General features: G+C 37.7%; 1 protein-coding gene across 1 annotated transcript in view; it reads right to left on the minus strand.

Annotated features, from left to right (window-relative positions):
• LRRC40 (leucine rich repeat containing 40) overlaps window positions 1-24,030 on the minus strand; it is an 89,323-nt gene extending 65,293 nt beyond the window's left edge. Inside the window, exons 1-5 of the mRNA XM_007948316.1 lie at window positions 23,880-24,030; window positions 17,024-17,205; window positions 16,376-16,449; window positions 11,942-12,071; window positions 828-951 (exon numbers count right to left, since the gene is read on the minus strand). Coding sequence (XP_007946507.1) covers window positions 828-951; window positions 11,942-12,071; window positions 16,376-16,449; window positions 17,024-17,205; window positions 23,880-24,030 — 661 coding nt within the window. The remainder of the gene's footprint in view (window positions 1-827; window positions 952-11,941; window positions 12,072-16,375; window positions 16,450-17,023; window positions 17,206-23,879) is intronic.
• Between the last annotated feature and the right edge of the window lie 2,191 nt (window positions 24,031-26,221).

The following is a 26,221-nucleotide window of genomic DNA, read 5'->3' on the forward strand; positions in this document are numbered from 1 at the left end:
TTCTGCTAGTTGGGGTTTAGTCCAAATCTGCATCCTTTCCTTCAAGGCTCAGGGGTCCAAGATTATCTTCTGTGTCTGTATTTATTGGTTTCCCTTTTCTTTGTTGAAGAGGGTCTGTGCAATCCTTCTGCCTAGTCCACCATCTTGCCCCGCCTCCCCAATAATTTGCCTTTATACAAAAAAATCACTGTATTTGGATTCTAAGAAATCTAAGGTGATAAAGTGTATTTATTTAAAAAGTACTGAAATGTACCTTAATTTTTTATCTCCTAAGTTCCACAAAATTTCAAATATGATAGCTCAATGGTAAACTTTAATAGAACCACTAAACTATGACTTTAAAAAACAAGCATGGACAATCTGGGCTCTCAGGCAAAAAAAAAAAAATTATCTTTTCAGATTATTACAGTGGATCACAAGGAGGCTATTACTAAAATATAATCAGTAGAAGATAGGAACATACCTAAATTACTGTCTATGAGAAGGAAAAAATCTCTTGGTTCATGGGAATGGAAGAGTGGAAGGAAAGAAGGAAGGAAGGAAGGCTGGCTCAAAATTTTAATCTATTTCTCAGGTATATAATATTTTATCATTCATTATCTTATTTTCATTTTCTTTTCCTTTTCAATGTCAGTGTCATTTTGATGATAATTTTTTAGGTCGCTGTTAGATAATAATAGCCTGAAAAAAACTGATAGTTGCTATTGTTTGCACTTACCACCATGAAAATCAGTTTACTTTTCTGTAACTGTATTAAAAAATATGTTTTTAAAAGTAAGAACTACCAACTGCAAATTTACGTATTTTTAAAAATAAAGAAGATTTACTTTTCATTCTACATATTTCTGCCGGCAAACTCTTCAATTGGTTACTGGAAAGATTGAGCCGCACCAGACTGGACAGAGAAGAAAATCTAGCAGGAACAGTTGTAAGACGATTGCTGGAAAGATCCTTTAAAAAGAGAGACAGATGAATGAATGAACAGATAAAATAAATAAATGGTCCCTAAAGGGCATTTTCTAACACCCGTGTGTCAGTTTATTGTACTGTGGTAGCTTGCATTTTCCTGTGATGCTGGAGGTCCCGTCACCAGTATTGTGAATTTTAAATACCAGCAGGATTACCCATGGGGGACAAGTTTCAGTGGTGATTCCAGACTGATTAGAAAGAAAGGCCTGGTGATCTACTTCTGATAACTAGTCAATACAAACCTTATGGATCAAAACAAAACATTGTTTGACTCCTTTGCTTTTGGTATATCATCACAATGGATCAATAAGTAAGAGGAGGACATCATTAGTGAAGTAGAGGGCAATGGAGACCCTTGGTGATAAGGACTGGCACAATAACCTCAACAGTGGACTTGAACATGCAAGCAATCATGAGGATGATGCAGGATTAAGTAGTTTTGTCTTGTTGTACTTAATACTGCCATCAATCAGAGGCAACTGGATGGTAGCTATCTCTCTCTCCAACCACCCATCCATCTATATATTTAAAGGGCATTTTAAATCTCAGAACTACTCCCTCAGAGGTGATGAGCACTTTAACTCTCATTCATTGACAATTTCATAGCTCACTAATCTCAGTATTATTTATACCACCTGTGGGCCTATGTGTATCCAACAGTGAGGGATTAGAATGAATTCTAACTTCAGAAAAATTTTAGATAAAGATTTCTGTTAATACTAAATCCAAAAAACTCAAACCCACTGCCATCGAGTCAATTCCAACTCATAGTGACCCCATAGGGTTTCCAATATAAATCTTGATAGAAACACAATATTGCATCTTTGTCCCATGCAGTGGCTGGTGGATTCAAACTGCCAACCTTTGGTTTAGTGGCTAAATACCTTGAGCACAGAACAACCAGAGCTCCTCTTTTAATACTTAAACCAAAAAAAAAAACAAACTCACAGCTATCTAGTTGATTCTGACCCACAGTGATCCCCTTTGGGTTTCTGAGGTGGTAAATATTTATGGAAGTAGATTGCCCAGTCTTCCTTCTGTGGTGGCTGGTGGGTTTGAATTGCCAACCTTCTGGTAAGCAGTCAAATGCCTTAGGCACTAAACCACCAGAACTCCTTCTGTTAATTCAAAGTCATGCTTTATCATGCATCGTGATTTCAGTGTATTGTTATTAGGTGCTGTTGAGTTGGTTCTGACACACAGAGACCCTATGTACGACAGAAACAAACACTGTCCGGCCATGCACTGCTGAAGGGGCAGGAGGTGGCATCTTCTGACCTCTAACTCCACAAGAGGAAGACAGAATCACCATCAGTAGCCCAAGACCCGTTCTTATGAGGCCAGACATGCTGCCACCCTCTAGCCCTCTTACCAACCTTGACACCAACTGTCCCTCTTGTGGCACTCACCCCATCTCTGCTGGGTTTGATAATTTGCTGCAAAGGCCACAGAGAACTCATATCATAGATTACGGGGTTTATTAGGGAAGCAACAGGTTACAATTCAAGTTCAGGAACACACTCAGGATACAGTTCTTTGATCAGAGCAGTCTCCCCTCTGCTTAGATACACCTCTCTCGCCCTTGCTCTCTTGGCCTGGCCTCTGCCCCCTATGAGCCAGGTAAGACTGCTGCTCTGTCTCATGCTTCTTGGTTCCACTACTGCCATTTCTCACCTAGGCATCTCTCTCAGCAGCATGTCTCTCTCAGCAACGTGTCTCTCTCAGCCAGTAGTCAGATTCCTTCTGCCTCTAGAAGGGCTCATTTTGAGCCTGGCAGAGTGGCAAAACCAACCAATCCTAACACCAGAGTTCTACATATTTGAGAGAGAGTGAACTTTCCCAGAAGATTACTTCATGCTGCCCCAAGTGGTTGATTTTAATAAGCAGTTACTCAGTTGCTCACAGCAAATTCTACCACAGAGTTAACTGCTAGTCTCATTATAGGGAATAGCTACCACCAGCTGCCCAGCGAAGTTGACACATATTTGCATAGTCCCACCCAGTAATCCGGTGGGAGTTACAAAGACTACGACTAGAAAAGCCAAAACATGCAACTCACTACACCACAGGCGTCATCCTTATAAACGCTATGAGTCCCAATATTGTTGCAGCCACTATGCCAATTCATCTCATTGAGTGTCTTCCTCTTTTTTTGCTGACCTTCTACTTTAACAACCATGATATACTTCTCCAAGGGCTGGTCCCTCCTGATATGTCTAAAGTACATGAGATGAAGTCTCATCATTCCTGCTTCTTAGGAACATGCCTGTTATACTTCTAAGAAAGATTAGTTTGTTCTTTTTGCAGCCTATGGTATTTTTAATATATTTTTTGCCAAAACCTTATTTTAAAGGCAACAATTTTTCAGTGGCCTTCCTTATTCATTGTCCAGCTTTTACAGGCATAAGGTGATTGAAAATATTGTGGCTTAAGTCAGGCACACTTCAATCCTCAAAAGTGACATCTTTGTTTTTTAACACATTAAAGATATCTTTTGCAACAGGTATGCCCAAGGCAACACATCTTTTGATATCTTGACTGTTGTGTCTTTGGGTGCTGACTGTGGATCCAAGTGACATGATATCCTTGACAACTTTGATCTTTCCTTCGTTTTTCATGATGTTGCTTACTGGTCCAGTATTGAGAATTTTTATTTCCTTTATGTTGAGGTGTAATCCATACTGAAGGCTGTACTCTTTGATCTTCATCAGTAAGTGCTTCCAGTTATCTTCACTTTCAGGAAGGAAGGTTGTATCATCTGCATATTGCAGGTTATTAATGAGTCTTCCTACAACCCTGATGCCACACTCTTCTTCATATAGTTCAGCTTCTCAGATTATTTGCTCAGCATACAGACTGAATAAGTATGGTGAAAGACTACAACCCAGATACACACCTTTCCTGATTGTAAAACCTGCAGTATTGCCTTGTTCTGTCTGAACAACAGCCTCTTGGTCTATATACAGGTTCCTCGTGAGCACAATTAAGTGTTCTGGAATTCTTGTTCTTCACAATGTCATTTATATAGTTGAATGCCTTTGAATAGTCTATAAAACACAGGAAACAGCTTTCTAGGTATTCTTTGATTTCAACCAAGATCTATCTAACATCAGCAATGATAACCCTTGTTCCACATCCTCTTCTGAATTCATCTTGAATTTCTAGCAGTTCCCTGTCAATGTACTGCTGCAGTGTTTTTGAGTTATCTTCACCAAATTTTACTTGTATATGATATTAATGATATTGTTTGATAATTTGTACATTCTGTTGGATCACCTTTCTTTGGAATGGGCATAAATATCAATATCTTCCAGTTGACCAGATAGTTATCTTCCAAATTTCTTGGCATAGTGTGAGCATTTCCAATCATTCATTCATAAATCCATTCATTCAACCAATAAATTCTAAGTACCTACAATGGATTAGGCATATTATGGGTAAACTGTAATATGAAATTTAAAATCATCTTTGCAAGGAAGAAAAATTCTTATAACAAAGAAAAACAAAGCTTGAAAAAAACGTCATTTCAACTTTTAAGGAAAAAATATTCCCAATTCGTTCTTCTGCTAACTTCAGCAAGTCTGCTTTGACTAAAACCAAAAGACTAGTCTATTTTTTGCTCATTCAAGCTTGCTTAATTTATCTTCACACTCATTATTTCTTTAAATTTTTATGCTTCTGTTTTTTTCTTTAAATAATTATGAGAGAACTTTTTTTGAAACTCCCTTTTGAAGACTGTTAATATTAGGATAAAGAACTACTTTCTGAAAACAGCCTAAGCAGTAAGGTGCTCTTTGTCTTATTAAAACAGTCAGGCAAGTAGGGACACAGACTGTACACCTGTCAAACTACCTTCAGGAAGGGAAGAGATATTATGTAGTCATGCATATTCACTGATTGCATTGATCATAACTACATCAAGGCCTAACTCATGCATATTCACTGAGATACCAATTACTAGGGAATTCTGGATTTTGGAATTCTCTTTGGGACTTCCAGGGTTAGTGAGAACATCCATGCATAGCAGCGGGTGTGGCATATCTTTTGGGACAATGGAAGGCTCATTCCAGAACATCTCCCAGACCTTGCCTGATGTATCTCTGTGCTTATATCCTTTCCGGTTATAATAAATGGGTAAATGGAAATACAGGTAATAATTTCCATGAGTTCTGTGAGTCATTCTAGCAAATTATTAAAACCACTTGGGGCAATGAGAGCCAGCAGAGAGGCTGGCATTTGTCCATTTGGCAGAGGCTGGAAGGACAGACTTCTAACTAGTAGAGACCTAACTCTGGAAGGGTAGGGTCAGAGAAAGGGCCATGTGGGTAGCTAGTTGCAGAATGAAGAAGTGGGAAAGTTAGGATATGTGTTATCTTCACATTTTGGAAATTAGCTTTATGTTGGCTATTCACTCAGTTGAAAATGGGTAATTTTTCTTACAATATCCAAATTAAGTAAAGTACTCCATTAGTTGAGAAAGTGTAAGGTAGGGCCAGTGATACCAAGAAGAAATGACTTACTAGATGGTTTCCTGAAGACTTTCATTTAGTCAAACATTAAACAACTGCATTCTATAGTTTAGGAGAAATTGAGAAGACAGAAAAAGTTAAAAATGCTGGATCAATTAATTTCCAAAGAAGATAGACTATCACTATCATACTCAATAATAGAGTACTTATTCTAATACTCCATCATTCAAAACATGGCTAATAAATGTTCTGTAATATCAAAAAGATTCTACAGGCAAAATATTGAACAATGCAGGAAGCATCAAAAGAAGATATAAGGGATACAAAGAGTAACTACATCAAAAAGAATTGGTCTATGTTCAACTATTTCAAGAGGTAGCACATGGTCAAGAACCAATGGTACTGAAGGAAGAAGTCCAAGCTGCATTGAAGGAATTGGCAGAAAACAAGGTTCCAGGAATTGACAGACTACCTACTGAGATGCTTCAAACAAACGGATGCAGTGTAGGAAGTGCTTACTCATTTATGCTAAGCAATTTGGGAGAAAACTACCTGGCCAAACGATTAAAACACACTGATATTTGTGCCCATTTTGAAAAAAATGTGACCCAATAGAATGTAAAAATTATAGAACACTATCATGTGAGAGCTGGGCAATGAATAACGAAGACCAAAGAAGAGTTGATGATTTTGAGTTGTGGTGCTGGCCAACAATGCTGAAACTACTGTGGATTGCTACAAGAACTAACAGATCTGTCCTGGAAGAAGTGCAGCTGGAGTGTCTTCAGAGGCGAGAGTGGCCAGACTTCATTTCACCTACTTAGGTCATGTTGTCAGAAGGGACCATTCTCTGGAGAAGGATGTCATGCTTAGTAAGGTGAAGTGTCAATGAAAGAGAGGAAGTTCTTTGACAAGATGATTGACATGGTGCCTGTAGTGATGGACTCAGGTATAGTAGGGATCATGAGGCTGGCACAGGATCAGGCAGTGTTTTGTTCTGTTGTACATAGGTCGTTATGGGTCAGAGATGACTCAACGGCACATAACAACACAACATCATTAATATCACATGCAAGTGAACTCTTGCTGAAGATAATTAAAAAATGATTGCAGCAGTATATTGACAGGGAACTTCCAGAAACGCAAGCTGGATTCAGAAAAAGACATGGAAGGAGAGCTATACCATTGCTGATGTCAGATGAATCTAAGCTGAAAGCAAAGAATACCAGGAAGATGTCTACCTGGTTTTATTGACTACGCAAAGGCACTGAACTATGTGGATCATAACAAATTATTGACAACACTGCAAAGAATGGGAATTGGACAACACTTGACTGTGCTCATAAGGAACCTGAATATAGACTAAGAAGCTGTAATTCCAACAGAACAAAGGGATACTGCATCGTTTAAAATCAGGAAGGGTGTATATCAGGGTTGCATCCTCCCACCACATTTATTCAATCTGTATGATGAGCAAATTATCTGAGAAGCTGAACTATATGAAGATAGTGGCATCAGGAGTAGAGGAAGAACCATTAATAACCTACGATATGCAGATGACACAATCTTACTTGCTGAAATTGAAGATGCATTGGAGCACTTACTGATGAAGACCAAAGACCGAAGAGTCAGTGTGGATTACACCTCAACATAAAAAAAGACAAAAATTCTCACAACTGGACCAATAAGCAACATTATGATAAATGGAGAAAAGACTGAAGCTGACAACAATTTCATTTTATTTGGATCTACAATCGACACCCATGGAAGCAACAGTCAAGAAATGATAGGACCTATGGCACTGGGCAAATGTGCTGCAAAAGACCTCTTTAACATGAAAAGGAACAAAGATGTCACTTTGAAGAATAAGGTATGTCTGACTCAAGCCATGGTATTTTCACTTGCCTCATATGCATGTGAAAGCTGGCTAATGAATAAGGAAGACTGAAGAAGAGTTGATGGAGTTGATGCCTTTTAACTGTGGCGTGGTAAAGAATACTGAAAACACGGTGATCTGCTAGAAAAACAAACAAATCTGTCCTGGAGGAAGTGCAACCAGAATCCTCCCCAGAAGCAAGAATGGCCAGACTTTGTCTCACTTACTTTGATCATTGTGGTACTTGAGGTTGTGTGTTAACTTGGCTGGGCCTGGTTGAGTGGCTGGGAAGCTGGTGGTAGTTATTCCCCATGATGAGACTGGCAATCAACTCCATGGTGGGATCTACCACAAACAGCTGAGTAGCTGCTTTAGGGATGTAGTCTGCTTCCCATATGTAAGCAGCAGCTGTGGGAATGGTCTCTAGCTTGTGGCATGCTTGAACCCTGCATGAACCAAGTCATTGTTCAACAGCCTGCCATGCTCTGCCAACCTTGGGACTTTCAATGGACTTGAATCAATGGCCTGCCATGTTGTTTGGTAACATTGGGATTGTGCCATTTTATTTGTCGACCTTGGGCTTGTTAGCCTCAGCAGCCAGTAGCTCCTGACTGAAGAATGCCTCTAGCTTCAGTGGTACAGGAGCAGGAGGCAGAGCTGAAGCCCAAGGGTGAGTGGCTTTCACACAGCACCTAGAGCCTGGACTTCTAGGCTCGAAAAATTGTAAGAATAAACTCCTGTTTGTTAAGGCCATCCCATTTGTGGTATTTTCTGTTAGAGCAGCACTAGTAACCAAAACAGTCATGTTGTCAGAAGGGACCAATCCCTAGAGAAATATATCATGCTTGGTAAAGCAGAAGGTCAGCAAAGAAAAGACCCTAAACAAGATGGATTGACACAGTGGCTACAATGATGGGTTCAAGCATGGCAAGGATTGTGAGGATGGCACATGACTGGGTATTGTTTCATTCTGTTGTACATAGGGTCACTATGAGTTGGAGCGAACTGGACAGCACTTAACAACAACAACAATATCAAGTTACTGACCCCAAATGCAATGTGGTATCCCAAATTGGATCCTGGAACAAAAAAAGGACATTACTTGAAAAACTGGGGAAATCTCAACAAAATCCCTAGTTAATAGTATTGTACCAGTGTTAATTTCTTAGTGTTTACAAATGTTGTACCCAACATAAAATGTTAACATTATGGGAAACTGGGTGAAGTATTTATATGGGAACTCTGTATTATCTTTACAGCTTTTCTACAGATCAAAAATTATTTAAAAAGAAAAAGTTTAAAATAAAGTTATTGAAAAAGAGAAACTATTAATTTAGAAATCCTTAAGACATTTAAAAAAAATATATCCTTTTAATAATTCCCTCTATATTTTAAAAGCCCAAAAATTACTTACAAAATTAAATTTTAATTATTTAAATTTAAAATGTAGTATGTTATTTATAAATTAATCATTAGTTATACAAAGTCATTCTTTCAATAATTATTTAGTTTCATTGTGTTAAATTTTTATGTAACTTTAAGAAATATTACCAATTTAAATTATTATATTTATATTTTTAATCTGTTTTAAAATACTATTGCTCATGTTAATGATTTGATAATGAGTCCTTAAGAACACAATTCTCAACTAAAATATCCTTCCATTAGTTAAATTACTATCTGGGAACCCATAAAGAGGAAATTGGGAACTGCTTCAGTTTATTACAAAGTTTGATTTCAGCTTTCAACTTTAAATGGACTCTTTATATCAACTGTTATTTTTTGCCACTAATTTTTATAAGAAAATCTGATGGCTCCCCCTTCTACCATTGATGTTACCTACCTATACCTTTTATTTTCCAAACCTTAGCCACAATCTGATCAGATTAAAAAACAGAGATACCGAAGTAGTTGAGAAGAATATATATTGTAATTTCAAACACTACAGAGGAGGGAAGTATCAAGGAAGATGTTGCAGTAGTTAAGGTTGTGTGTCACCTTGGCTGGGCCATTGGTTTGAGTGGCTGGGCAGCTGGATGTAGGTATTGCCCATGATAAGATTGTAATCACTTCCATGGTGGAACCTGCTGTGAGCACCCAATCAATTGAAGGAGCATTACCTTAGGGATGATGTGGCCTGCTTCAAGTACATATGGAAGAGCTTTAGGAAAGGTCTCTAGCTTTTCAGCACATCGGGATGCTGCATTTGGCAGAGTCTTCATCTTAGTGGCCTGCCATGTTGCCTGTTAATCTTGAGATTGTGTCATTCTACTTGCCAACCTTGGGTTCAGCAGCCTTAGCAGCCAATAGCTGCTTGAGTTGCAAGAAGCCTCCAGCCTGGAATAAGAGGTTGAGCTAAAGCCCAAGGGGACTTCACCCATTCTCTAGAGCTGACATTCTGAACTTGGACTTCTAGCCTCCTAAACTGTAAGAGAATAAATTCCTGTTTGTTAAGCTATCCACTTGTGGTATTTCTATTACAGCAGCACTAGAGAACCAAGACATGTATTTATAAAAAAAAAAAAGAAAAAATGCAAATGGAATAGTTTTTTCTTTAATAAAAATAAAATTTAATACTAAAATGACACTGATTTTCCAAAATATGTAAGACAAAAACGAACAAGAACATAAAATGAAATAGCCATGTAAAGTGAAGATTGTTGTTGTTAGGTGCAGTCAAGTTGGCTCCAACTCATAGCAACCTATGTGTAGCAGGATGAAACACTGCCTGGTCATGCACCATCCTCACAATTCTTGCTAAACTTGAGCCCACAGTTGCAGTAACTGTGTCAAACCATCTTGTCTAGGGTCTTCCCCTTTTTCACAGACTCTCCACTTTACCAAGCAAGATATCCTTCTCCAGAGAACAGTCCCTTCTCACAACATGACCAAACGGTTCCAGGAGCATTCTGGCTGCAGTTCTTTTAGAACAGATTTGTTCCTTCTTTTGGCAGTCGATGGTATTTTCAGTATTCTTCGCCAACACTATAATTCAAAGGCATCAACTCTTCTTTGGTCTTTCTTGTTCACTGTCCAGCTTTCACATGGATAGAGGTGACTGAAAATACCACGGCTTGGGTCAGGCACACTTGAGTTTTCAAAGTGACATCTCTGCTCTTCAAAACTTAAAAGAGGTCTTTTGCAGGAGACTTGCCCAGTGTAATAAGATGTCTGATTTCTTGACTGCTTGATTTCCAGGGGTGTTGATAGTGGATCCAAATAAAATGAAATCTTTGACAACTTCAATCTTTTCTCCATTTATCGTGATGCCACTTATTGGTCCAGTTGTAAGGATTTCTGTTTTCTTTATGTTGAGGTGTAATCTATACTAAAGACTGTAGACTTTAATCTTAAGATTAGGTGTTAGAATCTCTGACATAATATTAAGGAGCCCTGGTAGTACAGTGGTTAAGTGCCTGGCTGCTAATCAAAAGGTCACCAGTTCAACCCCATCAGCTGCTCCATGGGAGAAAGATACGACAGTCTGCTTCAGCACAGATTTATAGCCCTGGAAACCATATGGAGCAGTAAGTTCTACTTTGTCCCACAGGGTCACTATGAGTGGATTGAGTCAATGGCAATAGGTTTGTGTTGTTTTTCTTCATGGATATAATATAGGTAATGTCTTTTAGGTAAGGACACCGTATATGGAATCATACTCTTGTTATGGTAAAGTGAGAAGAAGAAAATAAAAAAAGATAACTTTTTGGACTCATAATGACTTATGTTCAAATCCTGACTTTGTATCTTTTAGTCGCATGCTTTCATAAATCTTATCTTTCTTTTATAAGGTTTAGTTTCTTATACGTATTAGGGGATAAAAATACTGTTTATGATAACATAAAGCACAAAGTAAAGTGTCTACTGTTTTTACTATTAGTATCTCTTGCCGTTGAGTTGATTTCAACTTACAGTGACCCTATAGGACAGAGCAGAACTGCCCCATAGGGTTTCCAAGGGTGTAAATCTTTATTATAGAAGCAGACTGTTTCTTTCTCCCATGGAACAGCTGGTAGAGTCAAACCTCTCACCTGTTGATTAGCAGTTCAGTGCTTAAGCACTGTGCCACCACGGCTCCTCTTATTCTAAACAGTATGATCAATGTATTTTTTTGCTTTACAGTTTCTCTCTATTTAAGTGAAACATGAAGTATTATTTTGCCAAGAAATGTGGCTATTTTGGGAAATAGTAGAAATGCAGGCTGTGGAGGGATTGTCTGAAGAGTCAGAGTTCTGGAAGGCAAGAGATGTCATAGGGGAATAAGTGAAAATTGGTATAGAAAAGGGGACTGCTAGTTGCTAAAGCAGCTATACTGCTAAAGAAACTATACAACTAGTTATGCTAGTTGCTAAAGACAACTACACAGCATCATCTACACCACTGTGCTATGAAAGCCTCTGAATAACACAGTCATCTTCACTGCCCTTCTCCCCAACTCTAGTCCTGAACTAAAATTTAAAATTGATTTCATAAATACAAACTTAAAATTGCTAACGTAGCAATCTAATACAAATGAAGTTTCTGATAATCTAGTCATAAACTCAGCTACCCATGATTCGATTCCTCAGCCTTATTAAAAAATCCCACCAGCCCCAGATTATGTAAAAATTAGAAAATCACAACTTACTAAATCTTCTAAATTGACGAGTTGCTCAAATCCATCTGGTATGCAAGTTAGTTCATTATGCTGGAGATACAGGCCCTTCAGGTTTCTGAGATTTGTAATTTCTTCTGGGAGTATTCTCAGTTTATTATGGCTATTGGTTGATAAAATAATGCTGAATAATTTGGTGGCAATACAATAAATATTTATCAAAGTTATAGGGGCATTTTTGTTAACCAGGTACATGGGTTCATTTACAAATATGATTAGGAATTTTTATAAACATATCAAACTTCACTTCCAAAAGCAAATACTCACTAAAATGACAGCAATTTCAAGGAAAAAAGAAAGGAAGACAAGGAAAGAGAGAACAGTAAGTCTTAAACCAAACAAATAATTTGTAACTGCTCATTATAATCAATTCTTGATTTTTTGTGTGTAATGTGAAAAGACAGAACTCTTAATCATTTCTGAGTTTTAGAATTTTGAGAAAAAGATATACACATACACATTAAAATGAATCACAACTTATGTGGAAAGTAGGTTCTAAACTTAGCACTGAAGGCCAAAATAGCTTTTTCTGTATGAGGACATGGCTTATGAAGTTGGATACAATACGTTAAACCTCTATTCTTTATACTTGGTCTTAACTTTTCAGGTCAGCCTTTCTGTGAATATATTCAGCATACCAATTCATGAGAATTCCCAATTCACTAAGGATGATACACTTCTTAATAATCTAGAAATTGTTCCCAGGTTTTTCCAAAGTTAACTATTCACCTATTAATTACACTCTATTTTTATACCATATACAGTCATCTCACAAATAGGAATAACATGGGGTATTGGGTACAATAACTCTAAATTACATTAAACAAAACTACACATACTCCTCACTTAGTGACTCTCTTGCTATCCACATTTTGCATTAATAAAAAATCTAGTATCTAACTATTTTGCACATTAATGATGCACATTTGGTAGTAATGAATGCTGAAGTGAATGTAATGTGAGAGACAAGAGTAATGCTGGCTGTGATAGTTAAGGTTATTTATCAATGTGGCTGGCCCATGATTCTCAGTGGTTTGCTAGTTATGTAATGATGTAATTTGACAGTTATGTAATGATGGAAATTCTGGCAGTTATGTAATGATGTAGTCATTCTCCATTGTGTGATCTGATATGATTATCCTTCATTTTTGTATAATGTCAATTTTCACATAATGACCTAACCTATAGAACATAATCATGTCAATAACTGAGGAATGGGTGTTGCAGTTCAGGATGTTTCTATACAGAGTCACTACAGAAGAATGTACTTTCAGTAAACCTCAATATAAATAAACATAAAAATGAAGTAGTTTTTTACATCTAAGAAGGCATTTGCTATTCTAAGGATTTTTAATTTACTTTTTAATACAAAGTTTTGCATACTTGAAAAACAAACTTCTTTTTTCTGATGCAGATTGTTAATATGCATTTTACTCGTTAGGGGAAAAATATAAACTGGGTAAAATTTTAGAAAAATCAAATAAACGTTGTTGTTAGGTGCTATCAAGTCGGTTTTGACTCACAGTGACCCTATGTACAACAGAAAGAAACACTGCCAGTTCTGCACCACCCTCACGTTCCTTGCTATGCTGCAGCCACTGTGTCAATCCAGCTCATTTTTTCTCTCACGTTCCACTTTACCAAGCATGACATCCTTCTCCAGGGACTAGACTGTTCTGATAATATGACCCAAGTACGAGGGATGGAATCTGGCCACTCTTGCTTCTGAGGAGGATTCCAGCAGCGCTTCTTTTAAGACAGATTTGTTTGTTGCAATGCCAGTCCATGGTATTTTCAATATCCTTAGTCAACACCATAGTTCCAAGGCATCAATTCTTCAGTCTTCCTTATTCATTGTCCAGCTTTCACATACATACGAGGCTATTAAAAATACACCATGGCTTGGGTCAGGCACATCTTAGTCTTCAAAGTGACATCTTTGCTCTTTAACACTTTAGAGAGGTCTTTTGCAGATTTGCCCAATACAATATGTCCTATGATTTCTTGACTATTGCTTCCACAGATGTTGATTATGGAGCCAAGTAAAATGAAATTTTTGATGGTTTCTATCTTTTCTCCATTTATCATAATGTTGCTTATTGGACCAGTTGTGAGGATTTTCGTTTTCTTTATGTTGAAGTGTAATTCATACTGAAGGCTCTTATCTCCCATCTTCATCAATAAGTGCTTCAAGTCATCTTCACCTTCAATAAGCAAGGCTATGTCATCTGCATATCACAGGTTGTTAGTGAGCCTTCTTCCAATCCTGATGCTGCATTCTTCTTCATATAGTCCAGCTTCTCAGATTATTTGCTCAGCATACAGACTGAGTAAGCATGGGGAAAGGATACAACCTTGATACACACTTTTCCTGATTTTAGAACACTCAGTATCCCCTTGTTCTGTTTGAATTATTGCCTCTTGGTCTATGCATAGGTTCTTCATGGACACAACCAAATGTTCTAGATTTCTTGTTCTTGTTCAACACTTTATAATTTGTTAAGATCTACATCGACCTTTGCATAGTAAATAAAACACAAGTAAATATCTTTCTTGTATTCTTTGCTTTCAGTCAAGATCTATCTGACATCAGCAATGATGTCCCTCATGCCACAACCTCTTCTGAATCCAGCTTGAATTTCCGGCAGTTCCTGTCAATATAATGCTGCAACCATTTTTGAATTATCTTCAGCAAAATTTTACCTGCATGTGATACTGTTAGATAATTTTCACATTCCATTGGATCACCTTTCTTTGGAATGTGCACAAATATGGATCTCTTCTAGTCTCTTGGCCAGGCAGTTATCTTCCAAATTTCTTGGTATAAATAAATGAGCACTTCCATCACTGCATTTGTTTGTCAAAACAGTAGTTATTCGGTCAATTCCTTGAGCCTTCTTTTTCACCAATTCCTTCAGTGCAGTTTGGACTTCTCCCTTCAGTACCATCAGTTCTTGATCATATGCTACCTCCTGAAATGGTTGAACATTGACCAATTCTTTTTGGTATCGTGACTCTATATTCCTTTCATCTTCTTCTGATGCTTCCTGCATCACGCAGTATTTTTCCCACAGAAGTTTTCAATTTTCCAACTGGAGGCTTGATTTTTTCTTCAGTTCTTTCAGCTTGAGAAATGCTGAGTGCGTTGTTCCCCTTTGATTTCCTAACCCCAGGTCTTTGTACATATTTTACTTTGTCTTCGAGACACCCTTTGAAATCTTCTGTTCAGCTCTTTTACTTCATCATTTCCTCCATTTGCTTTAGCTACACTCCACTAAAGAGCAAATTTCAGAGTGTCTTCTGACACCCATCTTGGATGAAAAGTGGGTGTAATTAGAACAGAAAAAAAGGCAAAGGATATCTTCTAAAATAAGAACTACTTAGCTGAAATCTTTGATAGGGATCTAGTTGTATAGAGATATAATCCTAGCTTTATAATTCTTGCATCTCCTTTTCTCACCTAATTCCTCCACACTAACACTCATACTCCTGTGTTAGACTCTAAAGCTAAAGCCACACCCACTCCATGTTCTCTCTCTCCTTCCCCTCAATCTTATCTTGTCTTGTCTTTGCATGCCACAACTATACTTTTGACTTGTAAGGCAAAGACATTCTGATAGTTCTGAACAGTTAGCACTGTTCAGATATTTTTGCTGATTTATGGTAATTTGATGTTTTTCACCAAAAGAGGACTGTTATTTGAGGGACTATTTTCCCTCAATCTAGTTAATTTTCCTCCAGAAAACTGAGATTTGACTGTTAGAACTATAATATATCCATTTTATAAGTCAAGGTTTTACAAACTATGTTTAAAGCACTTAAACCATTTTTTCCTAAATGAAATCTTTCTTAATTCCCCATATACAAAACAAGGCAAAGTCATCATCTATTGAAAATCTAGGTGTGTATTGGGGGGCAAAATGATTAGCACTACCCGGCTAGCCACCTCCAATGTACCTGTCCATGACAGAACCAAGAGCAAATCTATGGAATGCCAGGAACCCATGGAAAAATTTAAAAACTACTACTGTAATAACCATGACATTTCCCATCATTACATCATCTAGATATATTTTAGAAGAGTGAGGTAACTTAAAATTTGAGACATCAACAAAGATGTTTTCTGTAATAAGAACCATTAAAAATTATTTCATAAAAATGAAAGAAAAATTATTTTCAAAAAATCAACTGGTCCTAAATTCACAAGACCTGAAAATATGTAGGAAATCCTAAAACCAAAAATAAACAATCAAAAATAATCTTATTTAAAAATTAAAATTCTTATTCTGCTTTAACCACTTTGAGATAATATGAAGATACGTTCTTATGTTAGGAAAAACATATAAAAAACATTAGATTTACAAGTTTATAATAGCAATAGTAGAAATAAATAAGTTTAAAATGTACCTGACATTAAGTTTCTGAAGATTTTCCAGCTCTCTTATAGCAGAAGGAAGAGATGTCAGCTGATTATCATGTATCTAAAAATTTTAAGAGAAAAAGTCAAAATTTTAGTCATAAAATTAACATTATATGTACTTTCCATTATACTAAATTCGACAATTCCATTATTCTAATTCAATGGCAACAAGTTGGACTACTAATAATTAGTTCTGTGCGTGGAAGAGTTTGAGATTGACCAAATTGCTGTTCAGAAACCATGAAGTGATAATCATCAGTTTAAAATACTGTAGTAAAAAAGAAATTGACCTTAACTGAAATTTTTAATTCAAAGAGAGATGAGGAGTTTAGGAACTAACAACAGCCCTCTGATGGTATGCTTTATCCCAACATATAAAACAAAAAAGTATATTAAAAGGAAGAGGGGAATTTTTCTTGTATCCTCACAGAATCATACCATTTTCAAGTTTAATAGTGTCAGAAATTGATGTTCTCACCAACTCTGTACTTTAAACCATTATGCTGTGCCTAACAGTATTTTTTTGTCCTTGAATTCTACCAATTGAATGTCAAAGGTGTTCTGCTTATTAAAGTCTGAATTTAGTTTTGGAGTCTCTTAAACTAATGACCCATATTTATTATCCATCAACTTACATCAAGGACAGTCAATGCAGGCAGGAGTCTGAGGTCATCTGTAAGTGAGTGAAGTTTATTGTTTGATATGATTAGTTTGGTCAAATCCATCTGCTCCCACCATCGCTCAGTAGCACCGAATGAAAGATTCTGATTAGCTTCCTCAGGAATATCCACATTTATTCTCCAGACACACTCAGGTACTGTTTACACCATCATCATCCCCCCAAAAAAAATGAAAACAAGAAGTAAGATATTAAATAATATACTTTAATAATAGTTATTTAAAACATCCTTGCTTGTCTACTGAAAAAAAGTTCATGTTACTGAAACTTTTTTTTTAAACTGTCAATAAATCAAACAGCAATGAATTAAAGCTAGATTAGAATGAAAGTTTATTTTTTAAAAAATCTAAATATATCACACTTTCTAACTTCATTCAACTATATTAGGAACATACTCTACATAGCACAAAGCAAATAAAGCATGGACTCTACCCTGAAGGTAAAAGAATCATGGAGAGGGCATGAAAATAATTTATAGTACAATATATATCTTTTACAGCAGAAGTATACACTAAGGCTGAGAGGGCTGGTAATAACAAAAATAGTTAATAATAGCTAACACATAAATATCAGGCAATCATCTAACGTATAAATTCATTTTAATCTCATAACAATTCTACGAGGTGGTATGTACTACTATGCCCATTTTATGGATGAGAAAAATGGAGCAGAGAATGTAATTTGCCAAAGGTTATATAGAGAGCTATTAAGTAGCAGAAACTGGATTCAAACCCTACCAAAACCAAAGGCATGCCTTCAAGTCATTTAGGTAGACTATCTGACTCTGATAGCTACTGTATAATTTCATTTCTTACTACACTACACAAGATGGCGTTATTCTAGGCAGCCAACTACACCGATTTCTATGATATGACAAATAATACTGTATAAACTTAACATGCTAACACTACAAAACTTGAAGCTCCAAAATATGTTTTTGGAAATCTATATTCAATGGTCTTTGATTCCTTGATTAAAAGTAGGACTACTTTTAGAGTTCTACTTCATAGAAGTATGACTCATGGCTGTTGTTGTTGTTGTCGTCATTGTTGTTATGTGCCCTCAAGTCAGACCCGACTCATAGCAACCCCTCCTTGGGCTTCCAAGGCGGAATCATGGCTATCATTGGTTATAGGCTGCTGACATTGTCTATCATCTCAAAACCATCAGAGTTTAAAATGGAAAAGTGTGGTCAAAATTTCAGGTTCAGAACACTGAAGTAAAATTCAGGATGTGTAATCTGATTAGAATGGTTTTACAGAAGGAAAGCAAAGCTTCTAATATGCATGTGACTTACACTCATTCAAAAAAAAAAAGTAAGTATCTATAAGCATATTAGGATAAAATAGAATATCTCTTTATCACCCCTTCTTTCTGATTAGGCATTCTCTAATTCTCTACCCTCCTAGCACTGAAGGTCCAGCAAATATAAATACATAGAACGTGAATCAACCCATTTCTCTTTGTGATGGAGGCTTATTTTTAAGGCAAAGCAAAATCAAAAACTTCACTCTTTTCAACTCTTTTGACAGCAAAAGCATGATAAAATTTTGGTGTATAGGTATGGATGGTTCAGTGGGAATGAGAAACATTGAATTACCATGTGAACTTGACACCAAAAACGTCAGTACATATTGAAGATACAATGTATTTGACTAAAAATCAATGCTAATATTAAAAAAAAAAAAAAAAAACTAATAGTGTACAGGTTTATGTCATCACCAACAGAAGCCTCCAGAACAATACATTCAATGCAATCCCAATCCAGATTCCATTAGCATTCTTTAAGGGCAATGAAAAACTAATTGCTAATTTTATATGGAAAAGAAAGATAAGCCAAACACTACTGAAAAAGAAGAACAAAGTAGGAGATCTTACACTCCCTGATCTACTAACCTACTACACAGCCAAAGTTGTCAAAACAGCCTGGTATTGATACAATGACAAACACACAGACCAGCGGAACAGAACTGAGAACCCAGAAATCAATCCATTGACCTATGGTCAGCTGATCTTTGGGCCGAAATCCATTAAATAGGGAAGAGATAGCCTGTGTAACAAACTGCACTGGCAAAACTGGATATCCATCTGCAGAAAAATGAAACAAGATCCATGCTTTGCACCACACACAAAAACTAAGTCCAGACGGATCAAAGACTTGGATGTAAAACATAAAAGTATAAAGTTCATCAAAGAAAAAATAGGGGCAAACTGATAAAGGGCATTACTAGACTATCAAACATAAGTAAAAATGCACAAATAGCAGAAGATAACTAGATGACTGGGACCTTCTAAAAATTGAATTGTTATGCACATGAGAAGATTTCTCCAAAAGACTGAAAAGACTACTTACATATTGAGAAAAAATATTCAGCGATGACATACCTAACAAGGGACTTATCTTTAAAATTTATAGAAAACTCCAATATCTCAACATTAGAAAGACAAACAATCCAATTAAAAAATGGCAGAAGACATGAACAGTCACTTATGAAGACCAATAAACATATAATGAAATGTTTGTGATCATTAGCCATTAGAGAGATGCAAAACCAAAACAAGAAGGAGGTATCATCTCACCCCAGCAAAGTTTAACAAGACAGAATATAACAAATGCTGGTGAGCATGTGTAGAGATTGGGACTCTCATATACTCCTGGTGGGACCGTAAATGATACAACCACTCTGGAAAATGGTATGGTGATTCCCAAGTTAGAAATAGAAATACCATTTGAGCCAGCAATCTCATCACTAGGAATATATCCTAAAGAAGTAAGAGGTAGGACATGAATAGATATATGCACACACCCATACATATATGCAGCACTATTCACAATAGCAAAGAGACAGACCTAAGTGCCCATCAACAGATGTATGAATAACAAAACTATGCTACATACTGTGTATATATGTATATACAATACTAAAGAATAATGTAGAATCCATAAAAAACCTCATAATGTGGATGAACTTGGAAGACATTATGCTGAGTGAAATAAGTCAATCACAGAAGGTCAAAATTGTATTAGTCCACTATTGTAAAAAATCAAGGAAAGGTTTACATATGGAAGGAAACTTTCTTTGTTGATTACCAGGGTATGGGAGGGGAGACTGGGGAAGACTGCTGGGGAGGGGAAAAAAAAAAAAAAGATGTTTAGTAAAATTAAATAAATAAATAAAGGCTCCAAACAAGAAAACCAAAATAATACAAAACACTGAAAAATAAATATGGAAGAAAGTATTTGATATGCTTAGTTCTACTCCAAAAGAACATATGAAGAATACTTCTGCACATCTATATTTGGTGTAGTGAAGTGATTGTACTTAAATAGCAACCTAATAACAAGCTGTCAAATACTACAGTGATTTCAGGGAGAGGAAGGTGAGGAACACAATACGCTGATACCGAACACAATACAGACACCTGTACCTATCAACCACTCTAAATGAATGTTAACATTTTATCATTATTCATATAGTTTTGTTAATAAAGTTGGTGGAACTATCAACGGATGGGAGAACTGCTGATACACTATTTTGGGACATGTACCAATTTGCTTTTCCATAAACAATGACTTCCTGCTCATCCCTCACTAATCTTTGTGAGGTATCTCAATTTCTGCTAGGGCTCATACCATCAAGATTTATGTCACTTTTGCCTTGTATAAAAATATAAATAACTACTAAAAGGTATAAATATAATTCTAATTATTGAGGATTTCTGTTGAACCATTCCAATAATGGTATATTATACCAGTCTATAGTTTACCAGTCTATACAATGGAAACTATCAGGTAAAACTGAACTTCAATATATATGTATATTGGCGCTCTGATGACATAGTGCTTAAGGCATTTGACTGCTAACCAGAAGGCTGGTGGTTCAAATCCACCAGCCACTTCTGGGAAGGAAGATCGGGCAATCTACTTCTGTAGTAACACTGACTCAGAAACCTAAGGAGAGGTTGTTATGAGTCTGATTCGACTCAACAACAGTGAGTTTTTTTTTTTTTAATATGTAAATATATATTAAAAAAAAGTACTAAGTTGATTATTTAAGTTATTTCTGTTCAGATATACTGTTTTGGTTACCTACTGCCACTCTGACAGGAATATACTACAAATGGGATGGCCTTAACAAAACATGAGTTTATTCTCTTAGAGTTTGGAGGCATAAAGTCTGAGTTCAAAGTGCCAGGCTCTAGGGACTGGGTGAAAGCCCCTCAGCCTTGGGCTTCAGTTCTGCCTCCAGCTCCTACACACTGAAGCTGAAGCTGCCCACTCAGACAGCTGCCAGCTGCTGAGGCTGCCAAGCCCAAGGTTGACAAGTAAAAAGGCACAATCCTGATGTTACCAAACCCCACGGCAAGCCATTAATTCTAGTCCATCAAAAGTCCCAAGGTCGGCAGAGCATGGCAGGCTGCTGAACTACGACACGGCTATATGCAGGGTTCAAGAGTGTCATAAGCTAGAGACCATTCCCCAAAGCTTCTGCTTATATACAGGAAGCAGACCACATTCCCTAAGGCAGCTACTCAGCTGCTCACAGTAGATTCCACCATGGAGTTGATTACCAGTCTCATCATCCAGCTGCCCAGCCATTCAACCAGGCCCAGCCAAGTTGACACACAAACCGAACTATGACATTTGTTGTTGTTGTTGTTATGTGCCGTCGAGTCGGCCCCGACTCATAGCGACCCCTCCTTGGGTTTCCAAGGCAGTATCACTACGGAAGTAGGATTGCCCAACCTTCCTTCCGAGGAGTGGCTGGTGGGTTTGAACCGCCAGCCATCTGGTTAGCAGGCAAGTGTCTCAGCCACTATGCTACCAGAGCTCCCTTTCTAAATAAGTTATGGAACTAACACTCAAAATGTTAACTTAAAAAACGTTGACAATATTGTAATGTTTAAGTACATTATAGTAGTTATAAGGTGGAATATTATGTAGCTATTAAAAATAACCAGCTTTTTCCAGTGACACTGGAAGTTGTTCAAATACAAAAGCTGCAAATACCATGAGGCACTCCCATTTATATCTTTTCCCTCCTATAAAATTTACTCATTAACTTATTTATTATTATTTATTGAGTAGCTAGCATGTGCTAGGTATTATGTTGGGCTGTTCATACAGTAATAACCTAAAGGGCCTTGATGCTTGTCACCATGGAGTTGAGTCAAAATTCATTTGCTTCCTAAAATTTTAATAGATTAAATCACTTAGATATAATTAATGAGTATACTCCAACACATACACCACTTAGCATTTGGGAATATTCATTTGCTACTTATTCCTTCCACAATACTATGAACTAAGCCACCATAGTTGCAAACATCCCTACATGGTGCAAAGTTAACAACCTCAACTGTTAACAAAAACGTTGGAAGTTTGAGTCCATCTAGAGTACCTTGCAAAAAAGTCTGTTGATCTACTTGTGAAATAGTAACCATTGAAAACCCTACTGAGCACATATCTACTCCAACACACGTGGAGTGGCCATGAATGGAAGTTGACTTGATGGCAACTGTTATGTGCCAAGCACTACTCTGGGTGCTAGGAATATGACAATGAACAAAACAAAGAATTGATCTCCTAGAAATAACATTCTAGTTGGAGGACAGAAAAGACAATAAGTAAACAAACACCATAAATTCTGACAGTGACAAATGCTATTTGAAAATGTCACAGGTAAGAGAACATAGTGTTAGTAATGGTATTTTCAGAGAGGGTAGTTAGGAAGAGGCTCCCTGAGCAGAGTCCGGAAGGAGGCAAAAAAGTGAGCTTTATGCAGGGTATCAGAGAAAAAGTGTTCCAGGCTTTGTGAAAAGCCAAGTACATGTGCATATCTATAACTAAATATTTATGTTCCCACTGATTGAAAAAAAAAAAAAAAATGTCTTTAAGGTAGAGGTGCGATCTTATGTCATATATATCCTTTTTATTCATTAAGTATTTGTTTGCATAGTGTACCTTATACACAGCACAATAAGAAAACATCATTAGAAGGAAAATGGAAAGCTTTAATCACAAATAGTCTAAAAACCTGAACATAAATAGAAGAAAACATTACAGGAAGAATGCTATTCTCTTTCTTTTTCCTACACAACTGATAATCAGAAGAGCATTTAGCCATTCGTTCACAGTATTCATGGCAAAGGCTTGCAGGCCTTTCCCAGGTTTTCCAGGATGGCTCCCAATTCAAATACTTTGAATGCCATCTATAACCAAACCCTAACCCGTTGCCTTTACTAAGGGAATCTTACCTTCACTAAGGTTCCTACCAGTCAAGTCCATTCTGACTCATATCGACCTTACAGACCCTCATTTTAGGAAATACGCTCACTATTCCTTTAAATAGGACTTCGTGCAGTAATATACTGAAAATCTCCACAAACAGTAAGTACCATTCACCCTCAGCTCACAAAGGGTCAGACAAAATAAGATTGTGGCTTTGGTAAATTCCCTTGGAGATCAAGGCCTCTAAAAATTAAGAGAATAAAAATGCGAGCCAACGAAACAGTATCTGCCCATCATCTGATAAGTAATTTAGTTACACATTCTGCTTATCGCTTAGGATGGGAGAATCAAGAAAGCCACCCGTTTAAATCTTGGCCATAATCCCATCAAGGTCCCTTCCTCAGGGACTCTGGCGTGGAGCAGGGCCAGAACGGGTGTGCATGGATGTGATGTGTGCATGGATTAGAGCATGGGGACATCGCTAGGAGCCTAAGACAAAGGCAGCCAGAGCAAGGGGAGGATGACTGCAGCAAGGGCTTCTGAGAGGAAGAATAGGGTTGTACTGCCTGCTCTTACTTACCTTCACTAAGGTTCCTACCAGACAGGTTTAACTGGCCGCTCTTCCTCGCCGCCTTTAACAGCCCCTGGGGTACTGAGGTAGTGCAGTCTCTCTGTTCAGTTCTGAAACCTTCCCGAGGATCCCGCTCAGCTGCTCTCTTCAGGCGCGACATGTTCAAACTTCAGTTCCAGAGGCTGCAGCCCCGCCCGTGACGCTTAAAAGAAGCGTCGCTGCGCCTCCCGCCTTTCCCGCGTGCGCTGAGCTGGTGGCCTTGCGCTGGGCCTTCGCTATTTGCGGCGCTGCCCAGATGACGTCACCGTTAGCCCCTGGAGCTGGAGGACAGAAGAGGCCTTCCGGTTGCGGGTGCCGGTCTTGTGTCCTGGAATTCGCTCAAGTAAGTGCGTTTAACGGACATAAGGCGGGCTTTGGAGTCTATAGTGTGCCCTGTTACTGTGGCATCAACGTTCTCTAGGCCCCTGCCGTGACGAGGGTGTCGGGAAAGGGTAACCCTCTGGTCGCCCCTGGCTTGGCCTCAACCTGGGCCTTGACTTGGGACCTGGGCGCGGTCTGCATCTTCTCTGGACCAGAGCCTGTGTTTGTCATTTGTAGTGGTGGCGCTAGACTTTCAGACGTAGGAAGTAAAGCAGATTTCTTGTTCTTCGGGCCTATACTCTGACTCCTAGAATTATGCAAGCAGCCTCATTATGTTGAATTTATAGCCCAGCGCAGGAAGTAATACGAAAGCAAAGGCTTGGCAACATAGAAGGAAACAAAAAAGAGAGAGACGAGAGCACATTTATTAAATCTTCAGCAAACCCTCTTATCCAACCAGAAGTTCTGGTAGCGCAGTGAATAAAGCATTCGGCTGCTAACCAAAAGGTGGTTGGTTCGAACCCACCAGCCGCTCCGTGGGAGAAAGATGAGAGTCTGCTTACCTACAGATTTACAATCTTGAAAACCTTATGGGGCAGTTCTATTCTGTTCCTATAAGGTCGCTATAAGTGGGAATCAACTCGATGGCAGTGATTTTGGGTTTTTGGTTTAATGGCTTAGGAAGACAAATGGAAGCACAAGCTTTAGTATGTTGTTGTTGTTATGTGCCGTCCAGTCGGCCCCGACTCATAGCGACCCCTCCTTGGGTTTCCGAGGCAGTATCACTACGGAAGTAGGATTGCCCAACCTTCCTTCCGAGGAGTGGCTGGTGGGTTTGAACCGCCAGCCGTCTGGTTAGCAGGCAAGTGTCTTAGCCACTATGCTACCAGAGTTCCCAGCTTACAGTCTAGCGTAAACAGCTTGAATTTTGGAGCCCTAGAGATGGTACCGAAGGCTGCCAGTTCAAACCCACCAGCCACTCCTCGGAGGGAAGGTTGGGCAATCAATTTCCGTAGTGATACAGCCTCGGAAACCAAAGGAGGGGTCACTATGAGTCAAGGGCACATTAAGAACAAGAGATGGTACCAGCTAATTCGGTACCTTTTAGTTATGTAACTTTAGGCAGCTTCTTCCACCACTTTTAGATTTTACTCTTTCTTCATTAATTTATGGGTAATATTTCCTACCTCACAAGATTTTTGAAGTAACTAGGTGAAGATGAAAATTTACTCAAGCTCAGAAAAGAAAGTCAAAATTGTATTCAGTAAGTCGGTGTTTCCTGGGAGTTACAATCCTCCTCTGAATTATGTATGTTAATTGAGGCATTAAACAAATAATTACTGAGAATTCCTTCCGTTTAGTTCTTGGGTTATTGGGTGCTACACTTTGCTTGAGGTAATTTTGTTTTTAAAGGCATATATAGGCAGTCCCCAGGTTGCTAATGTCTGAGTTAAGTAAAATCGATTAAAAATTCGAAGTTCGTAGTAACAAATGGGCACTACTTTTTGACGTGCATCAAAACATTATTGTTATTGTTACTGCATATTATGTTAAAACTGTTTTAGTGTATCTGGAAGTGTTTCTTTAATTTTTTTTTTAATGCATAGGAAGGTACGCTGTGTAATAAGACAAACATTTGCTTAACTGACATTAGATATAAATCTATGTGTTTGGAGATACACATTCAACTTCAAGACAAAAACAGCACTCCTTTGTTATCAAGCTATTGCCTTTATATGCCGTCTTCATCAAGTCTGGTGGGAATTGGTAGGATATTTGAAAGGTAGGATGACCATCTTCTGAAAAATCATGCCTCACACCGTTCTGCATGAGTCTAACTTCTTGCTACTTGAAAAATTTGGTTTATAATACCCACTTCCTTTTTTTTTATTCTCTCTCTCTTTTTTTTTTTTTTAATTGTGATTTGGGTGAAGATTTACAGAGCAAATTCACTTTCCATACAGCAGTTCACATACACTTTGTCTCATGAC

This window comes from Orycteropus afer, unplaced genomic scaffold, assembly GCF_000298275.1.
Source record: "Orycteropus afer afer isolate SDZICR_OR568_19922 unplaced genomic scaffold, OryAfe1.0 scaffold00213, whole genome shotgun sequence".
NCBI classification, from domain to species: Eukaryota; Metazoa; Chordata; class Mammalia; order Tubulidentata; family Orycteropodidae; genus Orycteropus; species Orycteropus afer.